The sequence below is a fragment of the Rhodamnia argentea genome, chromosome 6, assembly GCF_020921035.1.
Source record: "Rhodamnia argentea isolate NSW1041297 chromosome 6, ASM2092103v1, whole genome shotgun sequence".
NCBI classification, from domain to species: Eukaryota; Viridiplantae; Streptophyta; class Magnoliopsida; order Myrtales; family Myrtaceae; genus Rhodamnia; species Rhodamnia argentea.
In genome coordinates, this window is record NC_063155.1 from 15393237 (window position 1) to 15419616 (window position 26380).

The window sequence follows — 26380 nt, forward strand, 5'->3', positions numbered from 1 at the left end:
CATCATCCACACGATTCAAAACCTCAAACACCAAATCAGCAACATCAGAGTAAACATCGTCAAATACGTGGTCGGTGTTCGAGGAATTGGATTGTATTGCTGCCTTTGCTGCGTGAATGCAATGCAACCACGAGTAGGATGTGAAAAATGGAGGATGGAAAGATGAAACGAGTGTCTAATGGATATGCACATAGGTTCATATATACTATAACTAGGGGTGTCAATGGTTCGGTTCATTTCAGTTTTTTGAAAAACTGAACTGAACTGAACCATTAGTCAATATACTTAAACCGAACCAAAATTTGTCTTGAACCGAATTGAACCGAACTGAAAAACTCGGTTCGGTTCAGTTCAATTTGGTTCGGTTTTCGGTTAGACACCCACCTTGTGCATGACCCAAAACCACCGCCAACCACCACGGCTTCGCTCCCTCTCTTCTTCATTTGAGCTCCCCAAGTGCTCCTCACTGTCATCAACATCGTAATCCCATCTCCTCATCATCATCAAATCCCAACATGGGTCCGGGTCATGGTGGTTGGAGCTTCTTGCACGCCGTCTCAACCACCAACCGCCGAGAACCCACCAAACCCAACCAAAAATCACTCGTTTACGTCCACTCTCTGGCGAGAGCTTCCTCACTCAGGCTCAGCCCACGGAGCTTGAAGCTCTACACGGAGAACCTAGGCAGCGAGAGCGGCAACATCATCCCCTTCGGCACCGACGACGATGGCGACCCCCGAGGTGAGATCAAGAAGGGCGAAGAGGGAACAGATAGACCCGAAGCCTTTAGTCGACGCGACAAATTGCGAACCAGGAAATGCAAGCAAAAAAGCAAAACCTTGGACTAATGTTAATAACAGCAACAAGAAGCCGTTCACTGCTCCGATGAGAGAGAGCACGAAGAAGAAAAGGGTAGAGAGAAGAAGAGGAGAGAGAATAAAGTGGGAAAAGTACACTAGAAGTGCCATAACTTTTGTACGGCGTTCACTTGAGTGCCATAACTTTCACAACGTTCACTTAAATGCCATAACTTTTAAAAATCGTTCACTTGAGTGCCATGTTGATGTGGCAGCCGGAAAAGTCACTGTAGACGCCGGAAAAGTTAATGTAGCACGCCGGAAAGCTGACGTGGCACGCTGGAAAAGTTACTGTAGCACTCAAGTGAATGATTTTGCTCCGACGTAGCACTCAAGTGAACGATTTTTAAAAGTTATGACACTTAAGTGAACGTTTTGAAAGTTGTGGCACTCAAGTGAACGCCGTACACAAGTTATGACACTTCTAATGTACTTTTCCCGAATAAAGTGGAAAGGGGGGGGAGGGGAGAGAGAGAGTGCACGAAGATAGAAGAAGAGAGAGAATAAAGCAGAAAAAGGAGGGAAGAGAGAGAGCGCACGCAGACAGGGGAAGAGAGAAAAAGCATAAATGGGGGGAGTGACAGAGAGCGGCGAGTAGTGAACAGTAAGAGGATAGAGAAAACCGTGATTTGAACCGAATTGATCTGCACTGAACCGATCTATTAAATTATCCATATTCTTTGACTATTAACCGAACCAAAACCGAACCGAACTTAAAATGCACAAAATTTCTGCTCGGTTCGGTTCGGTTCGGATTTTGGTTTAGTTTTTAGTTGAGTTTTGACACCCCTAACTATAACTTGTAAAATATATAATTTTAGGACAGAGTTAGCATATACAGTAAGTTTACTACTAATTGGACAATTTCCCCTGTTTTAATATATTATTTGGAAATACAATCTCAAGAATTTCTTGAATTGATATGCATATTTATCTTCTTTACCCAAGACTTCTAGGCAACACGGTGTAATTCTAAAGTTAGGAGTATGAACTTATGTGCATCGTATAAGGATTCAGGTTCCATTCGCTTCATGGAAAATAACTCTCAGAATTTTTTTTTTTGAATTTTCTGGCATTCGGTTCACGGAAAATAAATGAGTCAAGAAAAATATTTTCCGTCAATGAAAAAACACCTCCAAAAGTAAGGAAAATGATTTTCTCCTCTTGAGGAGGAAATTATTTTCTCTCATCTTTCCTCTCTCTACTTCTTTACTTTCTTTTCTCTTTAATTATTAAAAAAATTACAATTTTTAATAGTTAATTATTTTTTTAATTTATAATAATTTTTTAATTTTTAATTTTCCTTTAAATTTTTTTTTTTCTTTGCTTTTTTTTCTTTTCTTTTTTCTTTCTTGCTCAGCCGGATACGACTACGGTGAAGGCTGGCACTCAAGGATGGCAAGCATCCGGCTCAAGCCTGCTTGTTCCATCGCCGACTAGTGGCTACGGAGGAAGAAGGAAAAGGAAAAAAGAAAGAAAGAAAGAAAATTTAAAAATTTGAATTTAAGTATTTGAACATTTATAAAAATTGTCCACTTTAGGGCCGGTCATACCACTTAGGAGGGCTGATGTACATGTCAGCAATTTCCGATCAAACGGTGACGCCAAAAATCAAAATAGATTTTCCTTATCAAACGACGGACTATATTTTTCTGTTCATTTTCAGGTCTCAACTGAACATTGAAAAATCGTCATTTTTTTGGGAAATAACTCCCCGAAAACTATTTTCCAGAAGTATTACATTTTTTCGTGAAATGAACGGAGCCTCGATATAGGATAAAAATGAAATTTTGCTCCAACCCAAACATGTACAAACCGATTTTCGTCGTCTCCATTCAAAATCATCATGGGGGACCCCATGCATAGACTCGTGATCAGCACAAATCCCTAATTCAAGAACCAGCATGAGGCAATTGCACCGGTTGAAATGCTCGGGTGAAGAATTTGTCGCATGGTCTCAACCACCCAGACATTGGGGTGCGAGTGATAATCATTATTTTTCTCTATTTTTGTTCCAAACTTGTTTTAGAACAGGTTTGAAACAGAAATCCGCTTGGCAATGTAATTTTATTTTTCTATTTCTAAAACATTCTTTTTTTTTTCTAAAAATTGGTTTGGAACAGAAATAAGAAGTTAAAATTTTCAGCTTTTCTGTTTTCAAAACAAAATGAAAAATAAGGATTCTTCTCATAGCTCTCTCTCTCTCTCTCTCTCTCTCATATCTTGGTCACCGGCAATCCTAGAAATTTTATGATGTTATTAAACGAATTTTTGTTAGGAGAATAAAAATTTTGTGTCGTTATCAAATGCATTTATTTGCTCAAAAATTCATCCAGAAACTAGAATAGTTATCATTCGCGCCTTAAGCATCGTATACTAGGAGTGAGCATGGTCCGGGTGGGTAGATTCTAGATCTAGACCCTAAATCCGACCTTGTTATAACTAGTCCCCAGTTTTTGAAACTAAGAACCAACCCTGTTTGTCCTGGAACATGTTTTTGAACCAACCCTATTTTTCGGTCCAAGTTCGGGACCTACCCGAGATCATGTTTTCCTTTTGTTTCCTTTTTCGATTTCATTTTTTCGAGTAAAATAATATGAGTATCGATGAAATGATCTAAAGTAAAAGATGAATAACAAAGCTCACTATCCGTCAAAATCAATAATATTTGATATGAGCAATAAAAATTATAATCCACCAAAAACCACAATCCAAAATGTAGTAATAGATAATAGTATGATCTGCTAAAAGCAACAATCCTTGATAAGGGAAATAGAAGTTACAATCCACCAAAAGCAACAATGATTCTCCAGAATGCTAAATTGACAAGCGCAAGTCTCGCTATCGCACTACCACCAAAATCCGCTAATAATCTCTCCTTTTTGTCTTGCAAGTGAAAAGACTTGAAACCACTTTGAAACTTGCATGCATAACTCCTCCAAGAGTGATATCACGAGCCAATCTACTTAGTACAAAACCGGTTGAGGTAAGATTGGTAAGTGAGACTAGGGTTTCTTTTTTAAAGAACGGCTGAAAACTGGTTCTAAAATTGATTCGGGTGGGTCTTCACCTAGACCTGGGAACCAGACCGGTTTTAACCGGTTTCCAAAAGTTGGAACCGATTCCCAGACTGGTTTGAACAGGACCCAATTTCCAATCTTGTTTTTCAAGTAGTCCGATCCAGGTTTCGGATAAACCCGCACCAATTGCACACCCCAGTTATATGCTGATTTTCGGGTGGCGTAGAGGAACATTGGATGTCTTATAGATTTTGCTGATGTCGTCTCCTCGTTTTCTTTTTTCTAACAAAGGAAATATATTTCGTGTTTGGGAACTCAACCATCCTTTTGTTAGGTTCTGCACCTATGCATGGTTGAAGTTATCCATATACTTACTGCATACTAGTGCACAATAACATATTTGTCAAAAACAAACATTTTAGAATAGATTGAGGTGGATACTCTTAGGATGCATGTGTGATGCATGTGTGAGAAAGTTGTGTTAGAGAAATCCCACATCGGAGAGTTGGTGTGTTGTTGAGCAATTAATATATCCTAGTTGGTTCATAACTTATTGGCTTAAGCTTTTGAGTAAACGTAGGTTCAACTAGATATGTTGACGAGCTCGAACTTGAGCTCTCTCTTCGTGATCTCCCGGAAGGTATTGAACTTCTGTCATGCATTCTCACAAATGGTATCAGAACTAATGGTTCCCGTGTCCGTAAAGATTCGAGGCAGGTGGACATTATGATGTAGCCCGTGTGTGAGTAAATTATAGAGGTGTCAAATGGGTGGTTTGGGTCAAGTTGAATATGGTCCGACTCATATTAACCCATTTAACCCATTTTGACCAATTTTCACATAGTATAAATTTTATGACCCATACTCGAACAATCCAAAATCAACCCATACCCAACCTGACCTATATAATGTAAAAATTATTTCGCCGATCGTCCAATGCTGCCACCGTGGCCCACCTAACGCCGCCCTCGTGGCTCGCTAACTTGCCGCCGTCGTGGCCCGCCCATCGCCATCACTCACCCGCTGCCTGCGCCTTGCCTCACTGCTTGCCGCCGTAAGCGTGGCCCGTCCACCGCTGCCGATCGCCCACTGCCTCCACGCCTGCCCCCCCACCATCGCAATCAGCCTCATGATCACCAGCCCGTCACTCACCATCACTTCGTTCAAGGACTAGTTCAGCCTCTCGTCCCGAGCCGCGTACTCCCACAGGCTCTTCCCGTGCTTCGTCAAGAAAGGCGTGCAAGGGCTTGGGTTCCCGCTCTTGAGATGGCTGTAGTGGTGGAGAGCGCCGGGGATGCCAAGTTCGATGGCGCATTTGAGGGACGTGGAGTAGATGGAGTTGAAAGCATGGGTCCATACGTGAGCATGGGTTTGCACGATCTCGCTCATCCCTCCATTGTCAACCGAGTCCATTGTTAAGGGGGAATGACTAATGAGGTTGGAATAGGCTTGTTGTTCTAGTGGGCAGGCGGATGGGCGACGGTGGTGGCAGGAGGGCAAGCGGCGGTGAGAACGGTTTACAAGTGAATAAAAGTTGTCTTGCGAAGTTATAGATCACGGGTTGAAAATGGTTCAAAAATAGATTGAGTTAAACCCACATTTGATTAGGCTTTGTAGGCCTACACCCATATTTGACCCACTTTTTTAGTTTGTTGAACCCATATTTGACCCAAATGAATAAAAATATGTTAAAAAGTGGGTCAAAAACCCATATTGACACCTCTAGTAAGTTGTGTTATCCGATATCGAATGTATTGGACTTCTACTGCATGCTTCCACATATACTATTGAGTTTGTGTAAGGAATGACATGTGAAAAATAGATGAGTAATGAATTGCACTTACTTAGTTAAAAGGAGGACATTTTGCAATGTGTTGTCGCATTACATAAATGCTAAGGGGATGTTCGCCGTTGTTACGTAAATCTGTCAAACATCGGTTTTTGGGGAAAAGTGTCTGAAAACTCTTAAACCTTTTACATTTGTGACAATTGAGTCTATCCAGCTAATTTTGACTTGGAAATTGCTAATGTGGACACCAGTCGTCCTACGTGATACGACATGCGCTAACGTGAACATGTTTTATTATTTTTAAGTATTTTTATTTTTTTTAATAATTTTTTTGGTGTTTTTCTTCTTCTTTTTTACTTAGTTGATAGAGGGCCGGCGAGCTCCCCGGCCCTCTGTTCATATCATTCTAATTATGGTTGGAAATCTCTAGTCCTTGAACTTTCTTGTAAATGTGTCCGTATCATATCTTATCAAACCATCGATCCAATTAAATCCCTAAATTTGTCTAATGCACGCCATGATTCCTTATCATTTAATTGATTATGTTTTCAAAACTAATTTAAAATGATAAATATCGTCTTCATTTTAGTTATCACAAGGATGGAATTCGCGTAATGTCACCATTAGCGATATTAGGATATATGTTTTTCTCTTTCTGTTTGTGACAAGTTATAATCTGTTAAACTATGTCTCGATTTTGGACGGTTAGTCAATTCGTTTGCTTATGATAATTACGTTTGACCGGTTTGACCAAGTTCAAGATTTGCCCACTTTAGAATGTGGACGTTTCTTCTTGTAGTTGGCTAAAGAATAGAAAAGACAAGGCTGCAGATTGGTGGGCCCATGGACCATTAAAAGAAAGAAAAAAAAAGGGAGAAGAAAAGAAAAGAAAACAAAAAGGGGTTGGTTTTGCTTTTTAGGGTTTTCTTCTCTGCACGCCAAAGAATTGCAGACTTCGTACAAGAGCCGCTCCAAGAAGCCGCACAGTAGACTCTATCCTAGCGGCGTACAAAAGATAAAAGACTCTGGTTGTGTCGCAAAACGGCGAAGAGTCTCGAAGCCATAGGGAGCGTCGCACGAGCGGATTCTCTAACGTGGTGATATTTGTGCTTCGTGAGTTTATTTACTATATCCAATTAAGTTGTTTATTTGTGAACACTTTGGGTTTGGGTATAATCTAGGTGCGGGAAACACGAGAGTATTGAGCGATTGTATTTCCGATTCTCCGATTATAGTGGATTGTTCTTGTTGGCTCTCCCGTGGATGTAGGTACCGATATTTAGACCGAACCACGTAATCTCCGGTGTCCTTTATTGTTCATCGTTATTTCTCTAGGCTTTTCGCATTGATTTATTTGTAAGATCCGGGTTAGCTTCCGCGTTATATTTCAACAATTGGTATCAGAGCCGGGTTCGGATATTCTAAATTGTGATTTGGGGCTTTTGCTTGTCTGATTATTATCTGGATATCCTGTTATTGCAATTATGTCCGGAGTGAAAGCTGAAATTGAGAAGTTTAACGGGAGGAACAACTTTGGGTTATGGAGCCTCAAGATGGAGGCGTTATTGACAACTCAAGGTTTAGCAGAAGCATTGGAGGGCAAGGCTGAGTTGCCCGAAACGATGACAGATGTTGAAAAGGATGTGGTAATGAGAAAAGCTAGAAGTTTAATCCTATTGAATTTATCGGATGAAGTGTTAATAGAGGTTGGTGAGGAGAAAGATACCGCAGCATTGTGGGCAAAACTTCAGGCGCTCTATGTAACGAAGGGTTTGAACAATCACTTATATATGTTGAAGAGGATGTTCCGGTTCGGATATATCGAAGGTACGTCTATCAGAACCCATCTAGATGAATTTAATAAACTCATGATGGATTTGAGGAATGTCGGTAAGACACTTGATGATGAAGAGCGGGGCATGATGTTGTTAGCTTCCCTACCAGAGTCATGGGAGCACTTTATTGATTCATTGTTGCAAGGGCGTACTACGATTACCTTGGAAGAGGTAAAGTCCGCCTTATTTTCTAAAGAGTGGCAGAGAAATTGCGAGATGACAGCCTAGCGCAGGATGTAGCGCGAGGACTAGTGATTCGGGGTAGAGAGCAACAACGAGGGTCCAAGAGCAGCAGAGGTAAAAGCATATCTAAGTCACGCCATAGGAAGTCCAAGGGACGCGTGAAGTGCTTTGAGTGTCACGAAGAGGGGCACATCGGGAGAGATTGTCCTAAGTTGAGAAACAGAGGTGATAGCAGGAAAGCCACAACCAGTGTGGCGAATGTTTCTGAAGAGAGCACTAGTGATGCGAAGGCTGTTTTGTGTGTGATCGCAGGTTCATCGGGAGATGAATGGGTGCTAGATTCGGGGTGTTCTTATCATATGATGCCTCATAGGAACTAGTTTACTACTTAATGCATCTGAGATGGTGGTAGAGTTCTGTTGGGGAATAACGCAGCCCGCAAGGTTGTGGGGATAGGGACAGTTCGGATTCGGATGCACGATGGTGTAGTGCGCACATTGACAGACGTGAGGCATGTACCGGAGCTCAAGAAGAACCTTATTTCTCCGGGGACACTCGATGATATCGGGTGTAAGTACACCGCTGAAGGTAGAGTGCTGAACCTCCACCAGGAGGTGCTCGTTATATGCCGACATTTATCGACGACTATTCCAGGAAGGTATGGGTATACTTTCTGAAGCACAAATCTGATGTGTTTGATCGGTTCAAGAAATTTAAGGCATTGATTGAGAAGCGATCGGATAAACAGATCAAGTGTCCGAGAACCGATAATGGCATGGAGTTACGTGGTAAAGATTTTACCGAGTTCGTGGAGAGAGAAGGGATTGTGAGACACCGCACAAGACCTGGGACACCACAGCAGAATGGCGTGGCGTAACGGAAGAACAGAACTTTACTTGAGCAGGCTCGGAGCATGCTTTCGCATGCTGGAATAGGCAAGGAATTTTGGGCCGAAGCAATGAACATGGCATGTTACCCGATTAATCGATCTCCATCATCTGCTATCGAGTGGAAGACTCCGGAGGAAGTATGGTCGGGGAAACCTGTTGATTAGTCCGAATTACGAATATTCGGATGTCCCGCGTATGCTCATGCGAGTGATGGTAAGCTTGAGCCGAGGTCGAAGAAGTGCATATTTCTGGGTTATGCACATGGGGTGAAAGGCTACCGGCTGTGGTGCACCGATCCCAAATCACCCGGTTTTCTAATCGGCAGAGATGTGATTTTCGACGAGCCTGCAATGCTTCGACAGAGGAGTTACGAGACACAACCAGGAGAGCAGGCAGATCATGGTGTTAGTAGTGAGGTGGAGCTTCAAGTGGAGACTCCGGAGACCTCGAAGGTAACAGATGTTCAGGCTGCAGATGAAGCCGCAGTTCCCGAAGTCGGTGATAGTGAACAACCAATACGGCCGCAGCATAGTATAGCCACGCAGAGACAGAGAAGGCAAATTAAACCACCAGTACATTATGCTTATACAGATTTTGCTTATGCTTTATTTGTAGGTGATGAGGTGGAGACAGATGAGCCTTCGTCTTACTCTGAGGCGATGGCTAGTTCTGAGTCGTCGCGGTGGCTAGGGGCTATGAGTGAAGAGATGGAATCACTCCATCGAAATCAGACATGGGAGCTAGTTAAAGTACCCAAGAGCCAGAAGATTGTCGGAAGTAAATGGGTCTACAAACGGAAAGAGGGCATTCATGGTGTCGAGGCAGCGAGATACAAGGCGAGGCTTGTTGCGAAGGGGTATACCCAGCGGGAGGGCATTGACTACAATGAGGTGTTTTCTCCCGTGGTAAGGCATACTTCTATTCGTGTTTTACTTGCCTTAGTTGCTGCACGGGATCTCGAGTTGGAGCAGCTTGATGTAAAAACGGCGTTTCTTCACGGTGAGTTGGAGGAGCAGATTTACATGAGGCAGCCGGAGGGATTTGCTATTCCGGGTAAGGAAGACCATGTTTGCTTATTAAAGAAATCATTATATGGGCTGAAACAATCTCCTAGGCGGTGGTGTAAGCGGTTTGACGCTTTCATGGCTAGTCGGGACTATTCAAAGAGTCGGATGGATAGCTGTGTTTATTTTAGGAGATTGGAGGATGGGTCTTTGATATATCTGCTATTATATGTTGATGATATGTTGATAGTAGCGAAAAATATGTCTGATATTGATGTGCTGAAGAGGCAGTTGAGTGCTGAGTTTGAAATGAAAGATTTAGGTGCTGCAAAGAAAATATTGGGTATGGAGATTTTGCGTGATAGGACTGCAGGATTATTACGTCTGTCTCAAAAGAAATATATTGAGAAAATTGTCGCATGTTTTAATATGCGATCGGCGAAGTCTGTGAGTACTCCATTAGCGAAGCATTTTAAACTTTCGGTTAAGTTATCGCCGCAGACCGAGGAGGAGGAGGAGCATATGTCCCGTGTTCTTTATTCTAGTGCCGTGGGTAGTATTATGTATGCTATGGTATGCACTAGGCCCGATATTTCACAAGCTGTCAGTGTAGTTAGTCGTTATATGAAGCATCTAAGTAAAATTCATTGGGAAGTCGTGAAATGGATCCTCGGATATTTGAAGGGGACAACAGACGTTGGTATAGTATACCGAAGGGACAGTAATGGCAATGGGATCACAGGGTATGTGGATTCGATCATGCGAGGTGACTTGGATGAGTGTAGATCTTTAGCGTGGTACGTGTTTACGCTTGCGGGTGGTGCGGTTAGTTGGAAGGCGTCCTTACAAGACCACGTGGCCTTGTCGTCGAGCGAGGCGGAGTACATGGCACTAACCTTTGTAGCGAAAGAGGCGATATGGTTGCAAGGTTTGTTTATGGACTTTGGGTTAGAACAGAAAAGTGTTGATATACACTGTGATAACCAAGGTGCGATTTATCCGGCGTATAATCCAGTTTATCACGAGCGAACGAAACATATCAATATCAGGTACCACTTCATCCGAGATGTCTTAGCGAAGGGTAAGATTGTTGTGAAAAAGATTGCTACAAGAGAGAACCCCGCGGACATGATGACTAAGCCTGTTCCTTTGGCGAAGCTCAAGCTTTGCTTGAGCACTATTGGCGTTTGTAAAGAATGATCGCCCATTGGGGCGTTAGGAGAGCAACATGGATGATGAGCACTATGACTTGTTTTCAAACATCGAGTCAAGGTGGAGAATTGTTAAACTATGTCTCGATTTTGGACGGTTAGTCAATTCGTTTGCTTATGATAATTACGTTTGACCGGTTTGACCAAGTTCAAGATTTGCCCACTTTAGAATGTGGACGTTTCTTCTTGTAGTTGGCTAAAGAATAGAAAAGACAAGGCTGCAGATTGGTGGGCCCATGGACCATTAAAAGAAAGAAAAAAAAGGGAGAAGAAAAGAAAAGAAAACAAAAAGGGGTTGGTTTTGCTTTTTAGGGTTTTCTTCTCTGCACGCCAAAGAATTGCAGACTTCGTACAAGAGCCGCTCCAAGAAGCCGCACAGTAGACTCTATCCTAGCGGCGTACGAAAGATAAAAGACTCTGGTTGTGTCGCAAAACGGCGAAGAGTCTCGAAGCCGCAGGGAGCGTCGCACGAGCGGATTCTCTAACGTGGTGATATTTGTGCTTCGTGAGTTTATTTACTATATCTAATTAAGTTGTTTATTTGTGAACACTTTGGGTTTGGGTATAATCTAGGTGCGGGAAACACGAGTGTATTGAGCGATTGTATTTCCGATTCTCCGATTATAGTGGATTGTTCTTGCTGGCTCTCCCGTGGATGTAGGTACCGACATTCGGACCGAACCACGTAATCTCTGGTGTCCTTTATTGTTCATCGTTATTTCTCTAGGCTTTTCGCATTGATTTATTTGTAAGATCTGGGTTAGCTTCCGCGTTATATTTCAACATAATCGACGGAGATAGACCATACACTCCAACAGTTAAAAGATGAACAGCTATCAAAGAAGGTAACAAGGAAGAAATCATTTGAGATACTCCGCCTCTAATTCCATGGCCTTCAGCTTTTCCTTTACCCTCAGCAGAAGAGTTGATCTCCATGAATTCAAAGGAATGAAGCGGTCGAACTCCTTCACAACGCTGGTAAACTTCACGGAATCTACGTGATGGATTGCATCGGCGATACCCTTTTGCAATCTGCACTCCCGTGTTTAGGAGAAAGTCCGATCAAGTTCCTCATAGCATTGCTGTGCATCTGTTACTGCAACCATATCGCCCTTGCAGAGTAGGCAAAGGCCAGCATTTAGCAGATGTTTTTTGGCTCCATGCTTCAGAAGCTCATTATTACGAGAACGGCGAGCTATCTCCTCATAAATCTCAATAGCTTTCTGATATTGCTCTGGTTGAGCTGCATAGTGGGCAACCTTCTTCTTCCTCTGGTGGGCACAAACGGTCACTTCTTTACATTCGAAGAGCTCGGCTGCGCTCTGGAAATTGTCAACAGCATGTTCTAGGCTCTTCTCCAACTCGTATAACTCACCGGTATTCTTGTAATATCTTGTAGCTGCGTTGAGCCACCCTACGTCCATGAACAAATTCACAGCCTGCTCCAAGCAAGTTATAGCCTCCTTGGAGGATGTCTTCTTGTAGCAATTGGCAGCATGGACAAGAGAGAAGGCAGCTCCATAGCCCATGGTTGCTTTCGCACTTTAGGTGACAATTCCAAGTCCCAATATTTTGCGAGCTTGAATGGCGGCTTGCCAATGAGATGGGCGGCGTCTTTTGAATGTATTGTCTTCATATATTATACATATCTAAGAAAAATCTCAATGCATCGTGTAAACCTTGAGTGATGGCTGAGGCATTTATTTTTAGCCAAAAACATATGTCTTGTTACATATAAAGTATAGTTAACTATAAATGTAAGACATATGTTGTTTCATTGAAACTATAGGGATATTCTCTAGTGGCACATCATGTTTCGTGACACTTAAAGTAAGAGAATGGTGATTGGCAAGAGGAATAACATAAGGTTTCTCTATCATTTGAGATGTTATCCGTTTGCCACACAACCATATTAAATTCATATCAGTAAAGTTAAGAGCATTTATGATCATGGATAGCTCTGTGTCTTTTGATGCAGTTATTGGTATGATTCGGTCTTGAAGACTTTATGGGATTGGATTGACTATTAGGAATTATCTCTAGACCAATATAAAAATGCGCATATACTTTACAATTTCAATTAATATAGCTCAAGTGGAAGAATGTTAGAATATATTTTAATATTCTCTATAGGCTTTATTAATTGTTATTGTAATATTAATTGGTCTAATAAAGAAAAGATATATACAATTTCTTATTTAGTCTAATATGTGACTAAATAGTATGGGCCGAAATAAACCTTATCTATAATGAGGGGATAAGGTTTCAATATCTATAAATAGAGCTTAAGTCCCTCCTCTAAATCCTAATGCCCACATAACCTCACATAAAGAGTCATAAAAAATGACACGTGAAGAGCCGTCTCATTGAAGTCGGTGATAAAGGGGATTCATAGAGGAGAAGCTCTTAAGCATCGGATTGTTGCAAATTCCACATCAAGAACGATGGATCCAAAATAAGGTGTGTCGATTCTCCTATTTTATGAATCTGTGATTTGCATATCTATACGTGATGATCTTGAATCATTGCATAAAGTAATTAATCGCAACTTACATTTTACTCACAGTTAAATTTCTCCATCATTTCATTTCAAAGCCCAGAACGAAATAACGTTTACCGGTGTCTTGAAGTCGAACAACTTTTGTTCGAGTTAGAACCAAAGCTTAGAAAAAACAATTTCATCTTAAAAAAAGAGCGCGCGTAAAGATGACGAGGCGCTAGGGACTTTGCAAAAGTCACGATGGACAAAGATCCCTTAGGCACATTTGATGGACAAAGATCTCTTGGCATCCAACTGTCATTACCACCTTTTGCTTTTTGGCGTATCTTTAAAATACGACAAATGGACAAGAATGTCCTGTACAGTTTCGTAACCGCGGGCCATCGTTTATCCGACTCTTCTTTCTTTCCACATTCGACCATCAACCTTCAAACCAGCAAGGTCTCCTCCTGGAGAGAACTTCTGTTAGGAAGGATATCCTCTCCCCTGGCTCAGGAGAGAAACAGAGCTAGGGAATTAGGGGGTGGGTCTCCTTAGGCCGGTCGGTCACCGTCCTCTCGAAGATTGGCAGTCACCTTGCCTCGGAATAGGGACATTCGACCATCGAATCCGAGTACCTAGCCATGCTGCAGAAGTCGAAGACTCCCCCATTTTCTCATTTTCCACACACACAACAACAGTATATGTTTGCAATCAATTTTTCTTGCTACAAACCAATTTTTTTTTTTTCAATTGAAACGCCATCTTTGAACTAGTTTTGAAAATTTGAGATGTTTGATGTTAAATTTGTTGGGAAAATTTAGTGAATGAATGGGAAGAAATGGAATAGAATTTTGAGGCATGGATTCATTTTTTTTAAGGAATTATTTGTCTCACAAAGTTGTCAATGGTTATGTGAGATTCAAGTGAGGGCCGTCGAAAGTTATGACACTCAAATAATTGAAAAAAAAAAGTTGTGGCACTTAAGTGAGCACCGTACAAAAATGATAACACATGCAGTGTTGTTTTCTCCTATTCATGTGCTTGATGGTTCAACTTTGTCTAATGCACTGCAGAACCCGAGATTTTTAACCTGTATCTAAGTCTTAGGTTAAGTTCCGGCGGTACTAAGATAATAGGTGGGAATGAATTCGTTCCTTTTTGTTCTTTTTACATTTTGGGCTAGTGATGTCTCATCTCACTCAACAATGGATGAAAGAAGGAAGAACAAAAAAAAGCCAACTATATTCTCTTCTAGGCTTTGCTAGCATAACAAATTTTGCATAATAATGAGAATAACCATATGTTGTGAGCCACAAATTCTTATAAGTGTGGATCCCACAATAATCTTTAATTAATTTCTATTTTTTTGTGGCCCAATATTCTTTTAATCTTACATAATCCAAAAATAATTACGTGATCAATCGTCTTCCATTTATCTTGACATTCCTCTGAACTATACTTGGAAAGCCCAAAGATGCCTTTGATTCGTGTAGTTTCTATCAATACAAGCAGGCAAAATCACATATTTCCAGATTAGTCTACCGGTCCATTAAAATGACAAGTTCTATCTCCAGCAAAAGGAAAATATGTTACTAGTTTTCCATGTTACTCCTTTTAATACAACTCTCTTAATACAGTGGAGTTATTCTGTAAATCTAACATATGTGCTGAATTAAATCTAGACCTATCCGCAAGACTTCTTTTCTTTGGTTCTACATTCCTATTCCGAAATAAGAAATTGAGTTCGTATAGGCATTTTGGACGCCGATATTGAAATAGCCTTTCTGGCTATATTTTTTGCTACTCTGCCCAACCTTGGCTATGCTGATGTATGTTCAAAGCAACAAGCAGCTTCCACATATCAATTGGAACTCTCGTCCGAGCCTCGATCATATTTATGGATATTGACCTGTATCAGCTCACTCTTTTCGATTTAAAGAAAAGAAATATAATTGTAAAACCATAACATTATCGCATATTCTATCAGGATTCAATTGAGCTTTTTAGAGTCAATATACAAATAGAAGAGTCCGATGTATACCGACTTTTAATGTAGCATTGTCGGACGTATAGATTTCTTTAAACACCTAAGAGAAATTGTGCAAACCTCATACCGAGTCTCACTGTTAAACACAAGTTTCAGTACAATTACTATATTGTGGTTATTATCTCCGTCACATAACGAATAGCTTAAGTTTATACAACATTTTGGAGATAAAATATCGGTCTCCCGTCTCGCAATTCAACTAAGCAAGCAAAAGATGGTGGAAGACTTTGACTTGCTTTCAGTCGCCAGAGTCTTTCTCTTTTGTTACTTTTTCTTTCGAGTAGGTTTTGTCGGCTTTTCCTTCATCACTTTCTTTGCAACTAAGCAAGTGATGAAATGGAGCACGCGACGAAGCAAGCAAGACAGTAAAAGACTTTGACTTGGGACTTGTGTGCTTTCCGGACAATTAACCAATCAGGAATAATTTAAATTTGATAATTCATTAACTTCTTTTAAAATTTGATTTAACAAATAAAGATAAGCGAGTTGCAATTTTAAAATTTGGAATGAAATATATTAAGCTGCTTACAGTTAGATCATAATTAATAAAATAGCTCCTATTGAGAATTTTGCGAACCGATCCACTTTGTAAATCAACAACATACTGTGCGGGGCATTTTATATTCACTCCATTGCTAAATCTTATGTTGAGAGGGATGCTCGATATATTTGATTTGACTTGGTGTAATCTCCATTAATATGATCAGCATTCATGATCTCACAAATTTTGGGAAAAGGGTCAGCGTCTTTTATATAGCCGTCTTTGTGTTTAAGGTGTGGTATGATATATCTTCCCATATATGTTTGGGATCTAGATCCACATACCATTAAGGCCCAATACCACAAAAAAAAAAAAAAAAACATCCAACTTTAGCATCTATTCCAATTATATCCAAAACTTTTTTGTCTCGTAAAAAACCATTAACTTTTACTTTTGTTCCAATTTTACCACCGATATCCTTCCACCCATAATGGTCGTTAGTTAATCTCACGTCTCAATTTTTGAATATTAGGCAATACTATTAGGGTCTGTTTGACAACAATTCTGATTATCTCATTCTGTTCCCTTGAACAAAAAAGAATGAGGTACATGTTTGGTAGCATAAATGATTTTGATTCTGATTATGTTCCCGGAAACAGTTTTAGAGGAAAAACAAGAATAAAAAAAATTGATTTTTGGAAAAAGAATCATTTTTGATAATCACAAAAAAAGAACAAAGTTTTAGCTCTTTTAAAAACAAAATAAGTACAAGTGGGCTTCTGAGCTTTAAAAAAAATTAAAATTAGATTTGAAAATTTGCTACCAACTAATTCTCTAAAATTAAATTTACAAATAAGCTTTAAAATTAAGTTTAAAATTAAAAAGGGGGGAAATTAAAAATTTGAAAAAATGCAAAAAAATGAAAAAAATTTAAAAATATAAAAAAATGGTGGGGGATTGGAAGAATTTCAAAAAATTAAAAAAATTAAATATTTTCTAAAAAATAAAAAAGTTTAAAAAATCTAAAAAATGATGAAAATTTTTTAAAAAAATAATTCTCGCCACCGGGTTGTTTTCGAGAACGGAAATTTTGTGCGATTACCAAACGCATTCTGATTCTATAAAAAAGATCTAGGAAATAGAATCGGAAAATATGATTCTAATCATAATCACTTTTTTGGATCCGAATCGTTGTCAAATAGACCCTTTTTGGCAACGATTCTGATTCTCCGATTTTGTTCTCCGGAACAAAAAAGGATGAGAAACATATTTAGTAACATAAATGACTTTGATTCTATTCCCGAAATAGTTTTAGGGAAAAAAAATTGATTCTGAAAAAAGAATCGCTTTTGAGAATCACAAAAAGACAAAGTCTCATTTCTTTTAAAAAGATTAAATCCATGTGGGCTTCTGCACTTTAAAAAAATAAAAATTAGATTTGAAAATTTACCAACAACTAATTTTTTAAAATTGAATTTACAAATAAGCTTTAAAATTTAACAAAAAAAAGATTAAAATTTTTAAAAAGGGTGGAAATAAAAAATTTAAAAATTTAAAAATATGGAAAGAAATTAAAAATAAAAAATGGGGGGGGGAATTAAAAAATAAAAAAAAAATTGAAAAAAATTGAAGAAAAGATGAAAATTAGAAAAAAAAAAAAAACAATTGCCACATGGTTGTTTTCGAGAACAGATATTTTGTGGAGTTACCAAACGCGTTCTGATTCTCTAAAAGTCATCTAGGGAACGGAATTAAAAAATATGATTCTAATCATAATCACTTTTTTGGATCACAATAAACATGCCCTTAATGATCATTTGCAAAGGTAGAGCATAGTAAAGCATTCAGCATTTGTCCTACTACTTTGTAACAATGTATCAATGTGAGTAACTCTTTTCAATATCTTATATTATTCAAACCGCTTTATTAGTAACACCGATATTTCATAATGTAAAGTTAAAACAATAGCTTTGGATAAATTTATCATATGTGTACTAGTTGGTGATTTTTTGTGGTAAAAAAAATAGTTTGTGGTAAATTTGTTACATGTGTATCAATTTGGAGTTTTTCATAGTATTCATCCTAGTGTAAATAGTGAACATTTAGGACTTCAATTGAACTCTTTTCAACCACAAAAATTTATGAATTCTATACTTCACAGAATTTGCAAAAGCTAATTCCATATGTATATAGCACCGTTATTAGACTAAGTAATCTTTCGGATTATGAGTGAGCATGGTTCCGGGTTAGAACCCGAAACCTAGAACTAGACCGATGGGAAATGTATCTGGTCCAAATTTCAAGGTATGTAGGGTAGGTTTCAAGTTTCAAAAATTGAGGAACCCGGAGCCCGATCAAAATTTTGTGTTGTTCTTGGTATATCTTTTTCAGCGATCCTGTGGTATTTCGTGGCATCGGATGATGAGTGTATAATTTGGAATTGCTAGTTTGAGCTTCCATTTTTGGCGATATTTAGGACAGAGACTTTTACTTCGTTAATGTTTCTTATTTATTAATCTGTCTTAATATGAATTGTGAACAATGAATTGCAATATCAATTTATGGTCATTAAAGATGATGAGTTATCGTAATCAGTCAATTAAAAATATAAGTGAAACCTGTATAGATCCTAAAATCTATGACAAGGTAGGTTCCGGGTTTCAAGTTATACATGGTAGGTTCCAGTTTACTGCAAATCGGGAACCCTTTTTGACAAGTAAGTTCCAGTTCCACGTGGAAACCGTATGTAACCCGGAACCACTCACTCTTATTTTAGATTACTATGATACTAAAAAGTACTTTTATCCCAAAGATGTTGAGTTTATCTTTACACATTGTGAACCTAATTCTATTTAATTGCTACGAGATTGTTGCTTTGCATTAAAACTCAGGCGAGTTTCGTTGACCAGAATCGAATCAATAATTCAAGCAGGTCAACCACGTGGTTATAGTCGTCGTCTTCTTGCGGTGGAAATTTCAACGAAAAAAAAACCACCGAGGCGATTTTTTTGTCAAACCTTTTTGTTTTCACATTCAACCACCAAACCCAATTACCTAGAAATACTGCCGAGGACGAGGACCATGTTTTCTCATTTTCACACGTACCTGTTTCACTAAAATTTTTTATATTTTTTTTTTTATAAAAAAAAAGGTTCAGTGGATATTCGGACAGAAATTATACTAACAAGGATTTGGTCAACCGTCCATTGCATAGAAATAAGAAAGTAAAATCAGGAAAGTAAATGCCGGAGAAAAAAGTATTTAAGTGCCATCGAGCTCAACCGTCCATTGATGTCTTCGTCTTCGACCAACATCCTCGTTTAACTTTCCTATTTCTATACATCAAACACTTAGCAAAATTTACTATTGAATTGGCCATGTACTGATATTTCTCATTTCGTTGACAATTCGCCATCGTACATCGATAGTATCTCATGGTCATCGATATGTGTCTCATTATCAGTAACCTGCCGATAACCATATCCTTTATCACCGTTCTCTATGTTCACTTAAATCGACATAGCATCGATTGTAAAGATTTGATCATATTTTCATGTCAACACAACCAAAGATATTTACAGTTAATATTTCTAGCTATAAACCAAGTTAAAACGCCAGCTTTGAACTCCCCTCTCCTAGTCTTAAAAATTCGAGATGTTCAACATTGAATCAAAACCTCATTGCAGAACCTCAAAAGTGGCCAAAAAAAAAAAAAAAATGGAAGAAGAAGAAGAAGAAGGGAAAAGTGTTGCCTAGATCTGTTCAATTTATTACATTTTCTGTCCCTCGGCTTATTTTTTATAGTCCTTTAATACTTCATTCTGCATCCATGACATCCATGTGACTACAAATCAGGTTACATTAATTCCAATGAAAGATTTGTCCCTCCCCCTAAAAGCTGGGAAAATTGTTCAAAAGTTTTAAACTTGTTGTGCAATGGCCAATTTAGTTCTCAACTTTTCAATTGTGACAATTTAGTGATAGACAATTTGATAATTTGTCAAGGTAGTCATTTCGGCCAATTATCCAAATAATAGGTTTAGGACTAAATTGACAAAGTTTCAAAATGTTTAGAAACTAAATTGACACATTCAAAAGGTTTAGTTACAAATTGACAATTGTTAAATGATTTAGGATTAATTTGTCACAATTGAAAGTTGCATACCTGAATTGGCCACCGTACAATAGGTCTCGGACTTTTTGTACAATTAATAGTAATGTACTTTTCTTAATAGTGATGGCGTTTTCAAATAAAAGTCGAATTTTTGGGAGATTCGGTGGCCGAACCGAAGCAAAGTGGACAAGATACACATGAACATGAAACAAATTAAACAAAAGATGAAGGTGCATCAAGGGGAGAAAAAAAGGAAGGTGTTGACTATATTGACTGAAGTAATATTCGAAGTCCAGGGGCTTTTTCCTTACCAAGCCAGAGACCGAGGTTATTAAATTGAGAACCCACACGCTCAGATCCAACTTCCAAGCACCCCCAAAAAGCGAGCTTTCCTCTGAGAGAGAATGGATTTGGCACCTGTTGTGTTTGAAGATCCTACAATGGAGAAAGGGATGAGTTCTGGGGCATCATCCGGATATTTGTACGAGGTTTTTCTAAGCTTTCGGGGAATCGACACTCGTCATGGATTCACCGATTGTCTTTATCATAGCATGGTTGGGGCCAGGATCCTCGTCTTTAGGGACGATGAATCTCTCCATGTCGGTAAAAAAATTGGTGGTGAACTTCTACAAGCAATTGAGAACTCCAAGATCTACATTCCCATATTCTCGAAGAATTATGCTTCGAGTCACTGGTGCCTTTGAGAGCTCGCATATATGGTCAAGTGCACCTCGAAAACCAATGAGAACAGAGAGATTTTGCCCATTTTCTTGGATGTGGAACCTGAAGATGTCAAGCTCAAAACAGACTTATATAGCCAAGCACTTTCAAAGCACCAGGAAAAGTATAGCACAGAAGTGGAGTCATGGAAAAAGGCTCTCATTGAGGTGGATGAGATAAAGGGATGGAACTTGAAGAAAGATCAAGGGTAAATGTCTTAAACTTTTCCTTTCATATCTAGATTTCGTTTTCCTCCCCGTTGAGTTGAATTGTGGTAGTGTTCGTGAAGATATAGTTATCTAGTCAATTCTTTATAGTTTAATAGCGGTACCGGCTGCTGCTGCTGCTGCTATCAGCAGTACCAGCTGCTGCTGCTGCTACTGCTATCGGCCATTATAGCAGTGAGAATCTCGCCGGCAGTGACCAATAGTGGCCGCTATCGGCGGTCTCGCTGCAATAGCTCCAGTCAATGGCACTTCGGTGGTAGCGCACATGAGTCTCTCTCTCCTCTCACTCTGTCTTTGACACAGTAGCCACGAACAGTAACAGATCTCCGAGCAGCTCCACCAAGCTGCCGGCCAGCCACCACAGCAGCTCTTGCGTCAGTCGCCGTCACTTTTCCGTCAGCCAGCCCATCACCAAGCCGCCAGAAGCTACCTCGGAGCCATCCGGCTCCCACCCTTTCTCTCTCTCACTCATTGTGGCGTGTTGGATCTGGGATCCGAGATTTGGACGTCGGGTCTAACGCCACCGAGCCCTTATCTGGAGTCACTGACCGTTGGCGACCACAAATCTGGTGTCGCCCAAGGCCAATGACGCCATCCCTGGCATTCACATGGCCACAACTCACGGGACGTGGAGAATTGAGACAAGGCCGAGATGGTGGCCAGGCGCAACGGGCAATGGCCGGAATGTGATGGTGACGGTGCGGGGAGGCGAGTGACGGCGGCGTGGCAGTGACAGGCGCCGATGGTGATGGTGACTGAAGTTAGGTAGCGGAGAGAGATTGGCAAAAATAAGAATGGTAGTGGTGTCTAGATTTTTTTGCGTAATCTCCGCAACATGTGAGGGCAATTTAATCTCTCTGGAGTAGATTTAAAATAAAAAAATCTAATATGGTTGTTACCTTATGGCAGCCAAGGAGATTTGATATGTTCAATAATTCAAACACTTGCGGTTAAGATGAAGCTTGCCTATGAAAATGTAACCGAACATCTAGTCGGAGTTGAAGATCGTGCAGAAGCTGTAATCAAAATGCTGGATCTGGGATTTGATAGTGTACGATTTCTCGGAATCCACGGAATGGGCGGTGTTGGCAAAACAACCCTTGCTAAGGTCGTCTTCAACACGGTGTCTTCTAGCTTTGACGGATGTTGTTTCCTTGGAGACATTCAGGAATCATCAAAAGGAAATAATGGCCTGGTAAATTTGAAAAACAAGTGTTATCCATGTTTCTTGATTCTCATTCCATCAAAGAAATTAATAACGTGAATGATGGGATCAACTTGTTTAAAAGAGGAGTGCTTAGAAGTAAAAAAGTTCTTATTGTGCTTGATGATGTAGATGAGAAAAAACAATTGAAATGTCTAGCAGAAAAAGGTAATTGGTTCGGTTCCGGTAGTAGGATTATCATAACTACTAGGGACCAAAGTGTCCTAATGATTGAGGGAGAAGCAACAAGTGAAGGCTCAAATGTTTCAACTTATGAAGCACGTGAAATGGAATTTCATCATGCTCTTAAGCTTTTTAGTAGGCATGCCTTTAGAAGAGATTCTCCACCGGATCATTATGACTCCCTTTCAAAAGAAGTTGTCTCTACTTTGGGAGAGCTTCCTTTAGCTCTAGAGATTACAGGTTCATCCCTTAATGGCAAATCCAAAGAATTATGGATAGACATATTGAAGAAGCTAAAAGAAGCTCCTCCCATGGAAGTCCGGAGAAAATTGATGGTAACATACGAAAGATTAGATCATACACAAAGGGAAGTATTTTTGGATATAGCTTGCTTTTTTGTTAATTGGAGGAAAACATATCCTTTTTACATGTGGGATGTATGTGGATACCATCCACACGATGCCCTTGAAGTCCTCGTTCTCTTGTCCATGATAAAAATCGAAGCCGACAATACTTTTTGGATGCATGACCAAGTGCGGGACCTCGGAAGGGAAATCGTCCGTCAAGAGAATTTCAAGGATCCCGGCGAGCGTAGCAGAGTATGGAATCCCGACGAAGCCTGGAGCATTCTGAAGCGCAAAGAGGTAACTGAAGGGAACTATAATTTTTCTTCTTACGAATTGTTGTAGACTGTTCTTGCAAAAGGAAAAATTAATCGCTGTTAGCGCTGGAAATTGTTTGCTTTTAACCTTCACATGTGGACTTCTTGGTGTTTCCATTGTCAGGGAAATAGGAAAATAGAAGCAATGTCACTAGGATGGTGGGGATCTTTCGAAGACATGACGCGTGATGAATTTGCTAATTTACAAAAGTTGAGGTTCCTTGAACTAGCTGAGGTGTCCCTCGTCGGAGACTTCAATAATCTTCTCTCCAGTTTAAGACTGCTTTCTTGGCAAAGTTGCCCTTTCGAGTTTGCGGCGACAAACTTTCATCCGACTAATTTAGTCGTTCTCGACCTCTCAACTAGCCAAATTTCGGAGGAGTGGAATGGCTGGAATCAAATCAAAGTATGATACAAGTCCTACTCCTTGCATATGCAAATCGTTTCTTCTGTCAATTTTTCCTACGAGTCATTTTTAACGTAAATTTTATCAAATCGTTTTGTAGATGGCAACTAAACTAAAAGTACTAGATCTCAGCTCCTGTGAGAATTTAAAAGGAACTCCTGATTTATCTACATGGGTATCATTGGAGAGATTGATTCTTAGAGGCTGTCACAAATTAGTTGACATTGACCAATCCATCGGTAAATTAAAGCTCCTAACTTCTTTGAACTTGGATGGTTGTTATGGTCTTCGAGAGTTGCCCCAAGAAATAGGATGTCTACAAGCATTGACAGAGATTGTCATGCCTGCAACAATACATGAACTTCCGGAGATGTTTGGTAATCTTCAGTCATTGATGACGTTTCATGTACCAAACAGACAGATTAGCAAATTGCCATACTCGATTGGAGGGTTGGTGAAAATTAAGCGGTTGGATTTATCGGGGTGTACGAAATTAAAGGAACTTCCGGACTCGATTGGGAAATTACAATCGTTAGTCGAGTTGGATATGTCATCGACAAGTATTGGTCACCTACCTGATTCAGTTGGCGATCTAAAACAACTAAAAGTACTTAGGATGAGCTACATAAAGGTAATGGTGAAATTACCAAGTGCCATTAGGCTGATGGAGAGCCTTGAAGAGTTAGACGCTCATAAATGTGACAACTTGATCGGCAAAATCCCTGAAGATATTGGGAGACTGTCCTGTTTAAGGATCCTAAACTTGTCATACACACGTATATCCGGGTTACCCACCACCGTGAGTCGCCTCTCTAGTCTCCAAACACTTGATCTAGAACCATGTCCGGAGCTTAAACAGTTGCCAGATCTTCCCCCAAGCTTGACTTGCCTGAGATGGGCCTCCGACACTGTTGCTCATGTCTACGAAGACATGTTGTATGAGCCGGAGAGTGTGACTGCTATTCCCACAAGCATCTGTACTCTATCTCACCTGGAAACACTAACATTGTCCTGTGAAAACGTGCAATTCCTCCCCCAGCTCCCATCTAGTTTAAGAGTGTTAGAGCTTCGACATCTGGTAAACACAAGATCGCCGGATTTTTCCAATTTGAAAAACCTGTCAATCTTGCGATTCTATAGTTGTTCGATGTTGAAATTCTCTGGCATACATGATGCGAAGTTGGAGGTCTTCCATATCGAGAATTGCAAGCATATAGATCTGGATGCATTGTTTCGGTTGGAAATGGAAAGATTGAGATCTTTAAAGATAATTTGGTGTGAGTTCCTTCCAGAGGTCATTGATCTGTCGCGCATGAAGAACCTGCAAGACGTAGATTTGGATAAATGCGAGTTGTTAGTCGGGATTCGCGGCCATGAAGAATTGAGAAAGCTAAAGAAGCTCGGAATAAGAGACTGTCCAAAGCTAAGACGTGCGACCAAGGTCTAAACCACTTGGAATCTTTAACGCCGTTGCCTCCAGGAGCCCCACTTCCGGATGGGCAGCACCAAGTTTTGTTAGAGAACTCGCACCGGTAATTCTAAATTGCACGCCAAATGTTTGCGCAATTACCTCTTTCCCTGGTCCTTGAATGGCTAGTGTTCTTATCTTAGTTGGGTTTCGATGGTGGTTCGGCTCCACAAGGTTCTTTCTCAGAGCTTCGAAAATACGGCCTGGCCTCTTCAGACTGAAAAACGGGCAGGTACGATCTGTTGAATCTATTCCTCTTTTCTTATGCATTTAGAATTGCATCATGGTCCAAAGCAATATACCAAACAACAAAATCAGAAGATGGAGTACACAACTGACTTGCGTAAAAAAAGTGGTCTGATTTCTCTAACTCTTTCATCTGCAATAATAACTCGTGCGAGGTTCTAAATTTGCTTTGAAGTTACATGCCGACTACAGAATTGCTAGTGGTGTCGTCACCATCGTCATCGTTGTCGTCATTATTATTGTTTAAGTAGGTTTGATTGCCTGAACAATTTGCTGGGAAACTTGGGTGCTTCATAGTAGTGGCTGCTATTTTCCATATCCATTTTAGTTTGTCATTTTTTGGTTAGGGCTTGGCATGTCATAGTTTCCAACTTATATTGTTTTATTGTCCGTGGATACCATATATTCTGTTTACTGGTGAAATATGAGCTATTTGCTGGCAATACACTAGTTCTTCTAGCTAGATTCTGATACTGTCAATTTTGCAACGGACCGAGTAGACTACTCGTCTTGGTACAACCTGTACCACGTTAACTTATCTTTCAGATTTACTCGCTTTGTTTGATTTACAATCTTATGTACTTCTCTTTGGAATGAAATGAAAATTTTCTTCCAACAAAAAAAAAAAAAAATACAAATAGAATACTCGTCTTGGTAGTGATAACAAGGCCTGGGCTTTTTCCTTTTTATGTTCGAGAATGTCGTTCGGGAATTGCTAACATTTGATACGACAGCTTTTGAGATTAAAGCACAGTGATTGTGTCCAACCCATTCTGTAAGAATGACATAGACCTACTTCCTTCAGCGGAAGTAATGGAAGGACAAATTTGATTTGTGCTCTGTTTTGTTCTCAGACAGCTTATGTACAAAAAGGAGTTCGAGACGAGCTACGTGGGATTCGTGAGAGAAGGAGCAAAATGGTTGGCAGAGAACGCAGACATTAATCTTGATGGTACGATGAGAAGGGTGGGTTTTTCTTTTTCTTTTTTTTTTTTGGGTGTATGGTGGTTTGCCTCATTGTCATCTTATCTTCACCTTTCACCAAGACTCGATGATCTATAGCGTACTTCATCATGTTTCTCAATCGTATTTCACTGAAGGGGTAGTGTAAATGGGACGTGGCATCACAGTTGTACGCAATATTTTCTCAATTGGACTAAACTTCCAAGCATGCCACATCTTCGTTTTACTATTCACCATCCAATCATTTTAGCGCACATAGATTCAAGCAAGTTACGAGGAAATTTACTTTCCACATTGTATATGGAAACAAGTAAAATTGTTCTCGAGATTTATTTTTCGATGAAACTGCCAGCCCTCGAACTTTTGCGGAAATTTGTCCATATCATATC

At 39.8% G+C, this 26380-nt stretch overlaps 1 protein-coding gene and 1 pseudogene across 1 annotated transcript; one reads left to right on the forward strand and one right to left on the reverse strand.

The window, feature by feature from the left end:
• Positions 1-11648: 11648 nt before the first annotated feature.
• LOC115748406 lies at positions 11649-13673 on the reverse strand (annotated as a pseudogene).
• Positions 13674-20629: 6956 nt separating this feature from the next.
• Positions 20630-24761, forward strand: LOC115748407 (disease resistance protein RPV1-like). Its single transcript, XM_048280658.1, has 4 exons — positions 20630-20841; positions 21770-22055; positions 23033-23314; positions 23415-24761. Exons 1-4 carry the CDS (start codon positions 20630-20632, stop codon positions 24759-24761), a joined length of 2127 nt encoding a protein of 708 aa, XP_048136615.1.
• The last annotated feature ends 1619 nt before the right edge of the window (positions 24762-26380 follow it).

What these genes read in the sequence shown, in the direction of transcription:
- LOC115748407 (XM_048280658.1), top strand. Translation starts at nt 20,630, where the DNA reads ATGGTCAAGTGCACCTCGAAAACCAATGAGAACAGAGAGATTTTGCCC. An exon ending in AACTTGAAGAAAGATCAAGG is followed by an intron (nt 20,842 to 21,769) that starts GTAAATGTCTTA and finishes ACCTTATGGCAG; the next exon opens with CCAAGGAGATTTGATATGTT. An exon ending in ATGGCTGGAATCAAATCAAA is followed by an intron (nt 23,315 to 23,414) that starts GTATGATACAAG and finishes ATCGTTTTGTAG; the next exon opens with ATGGCAACTAAACTAAAAGT.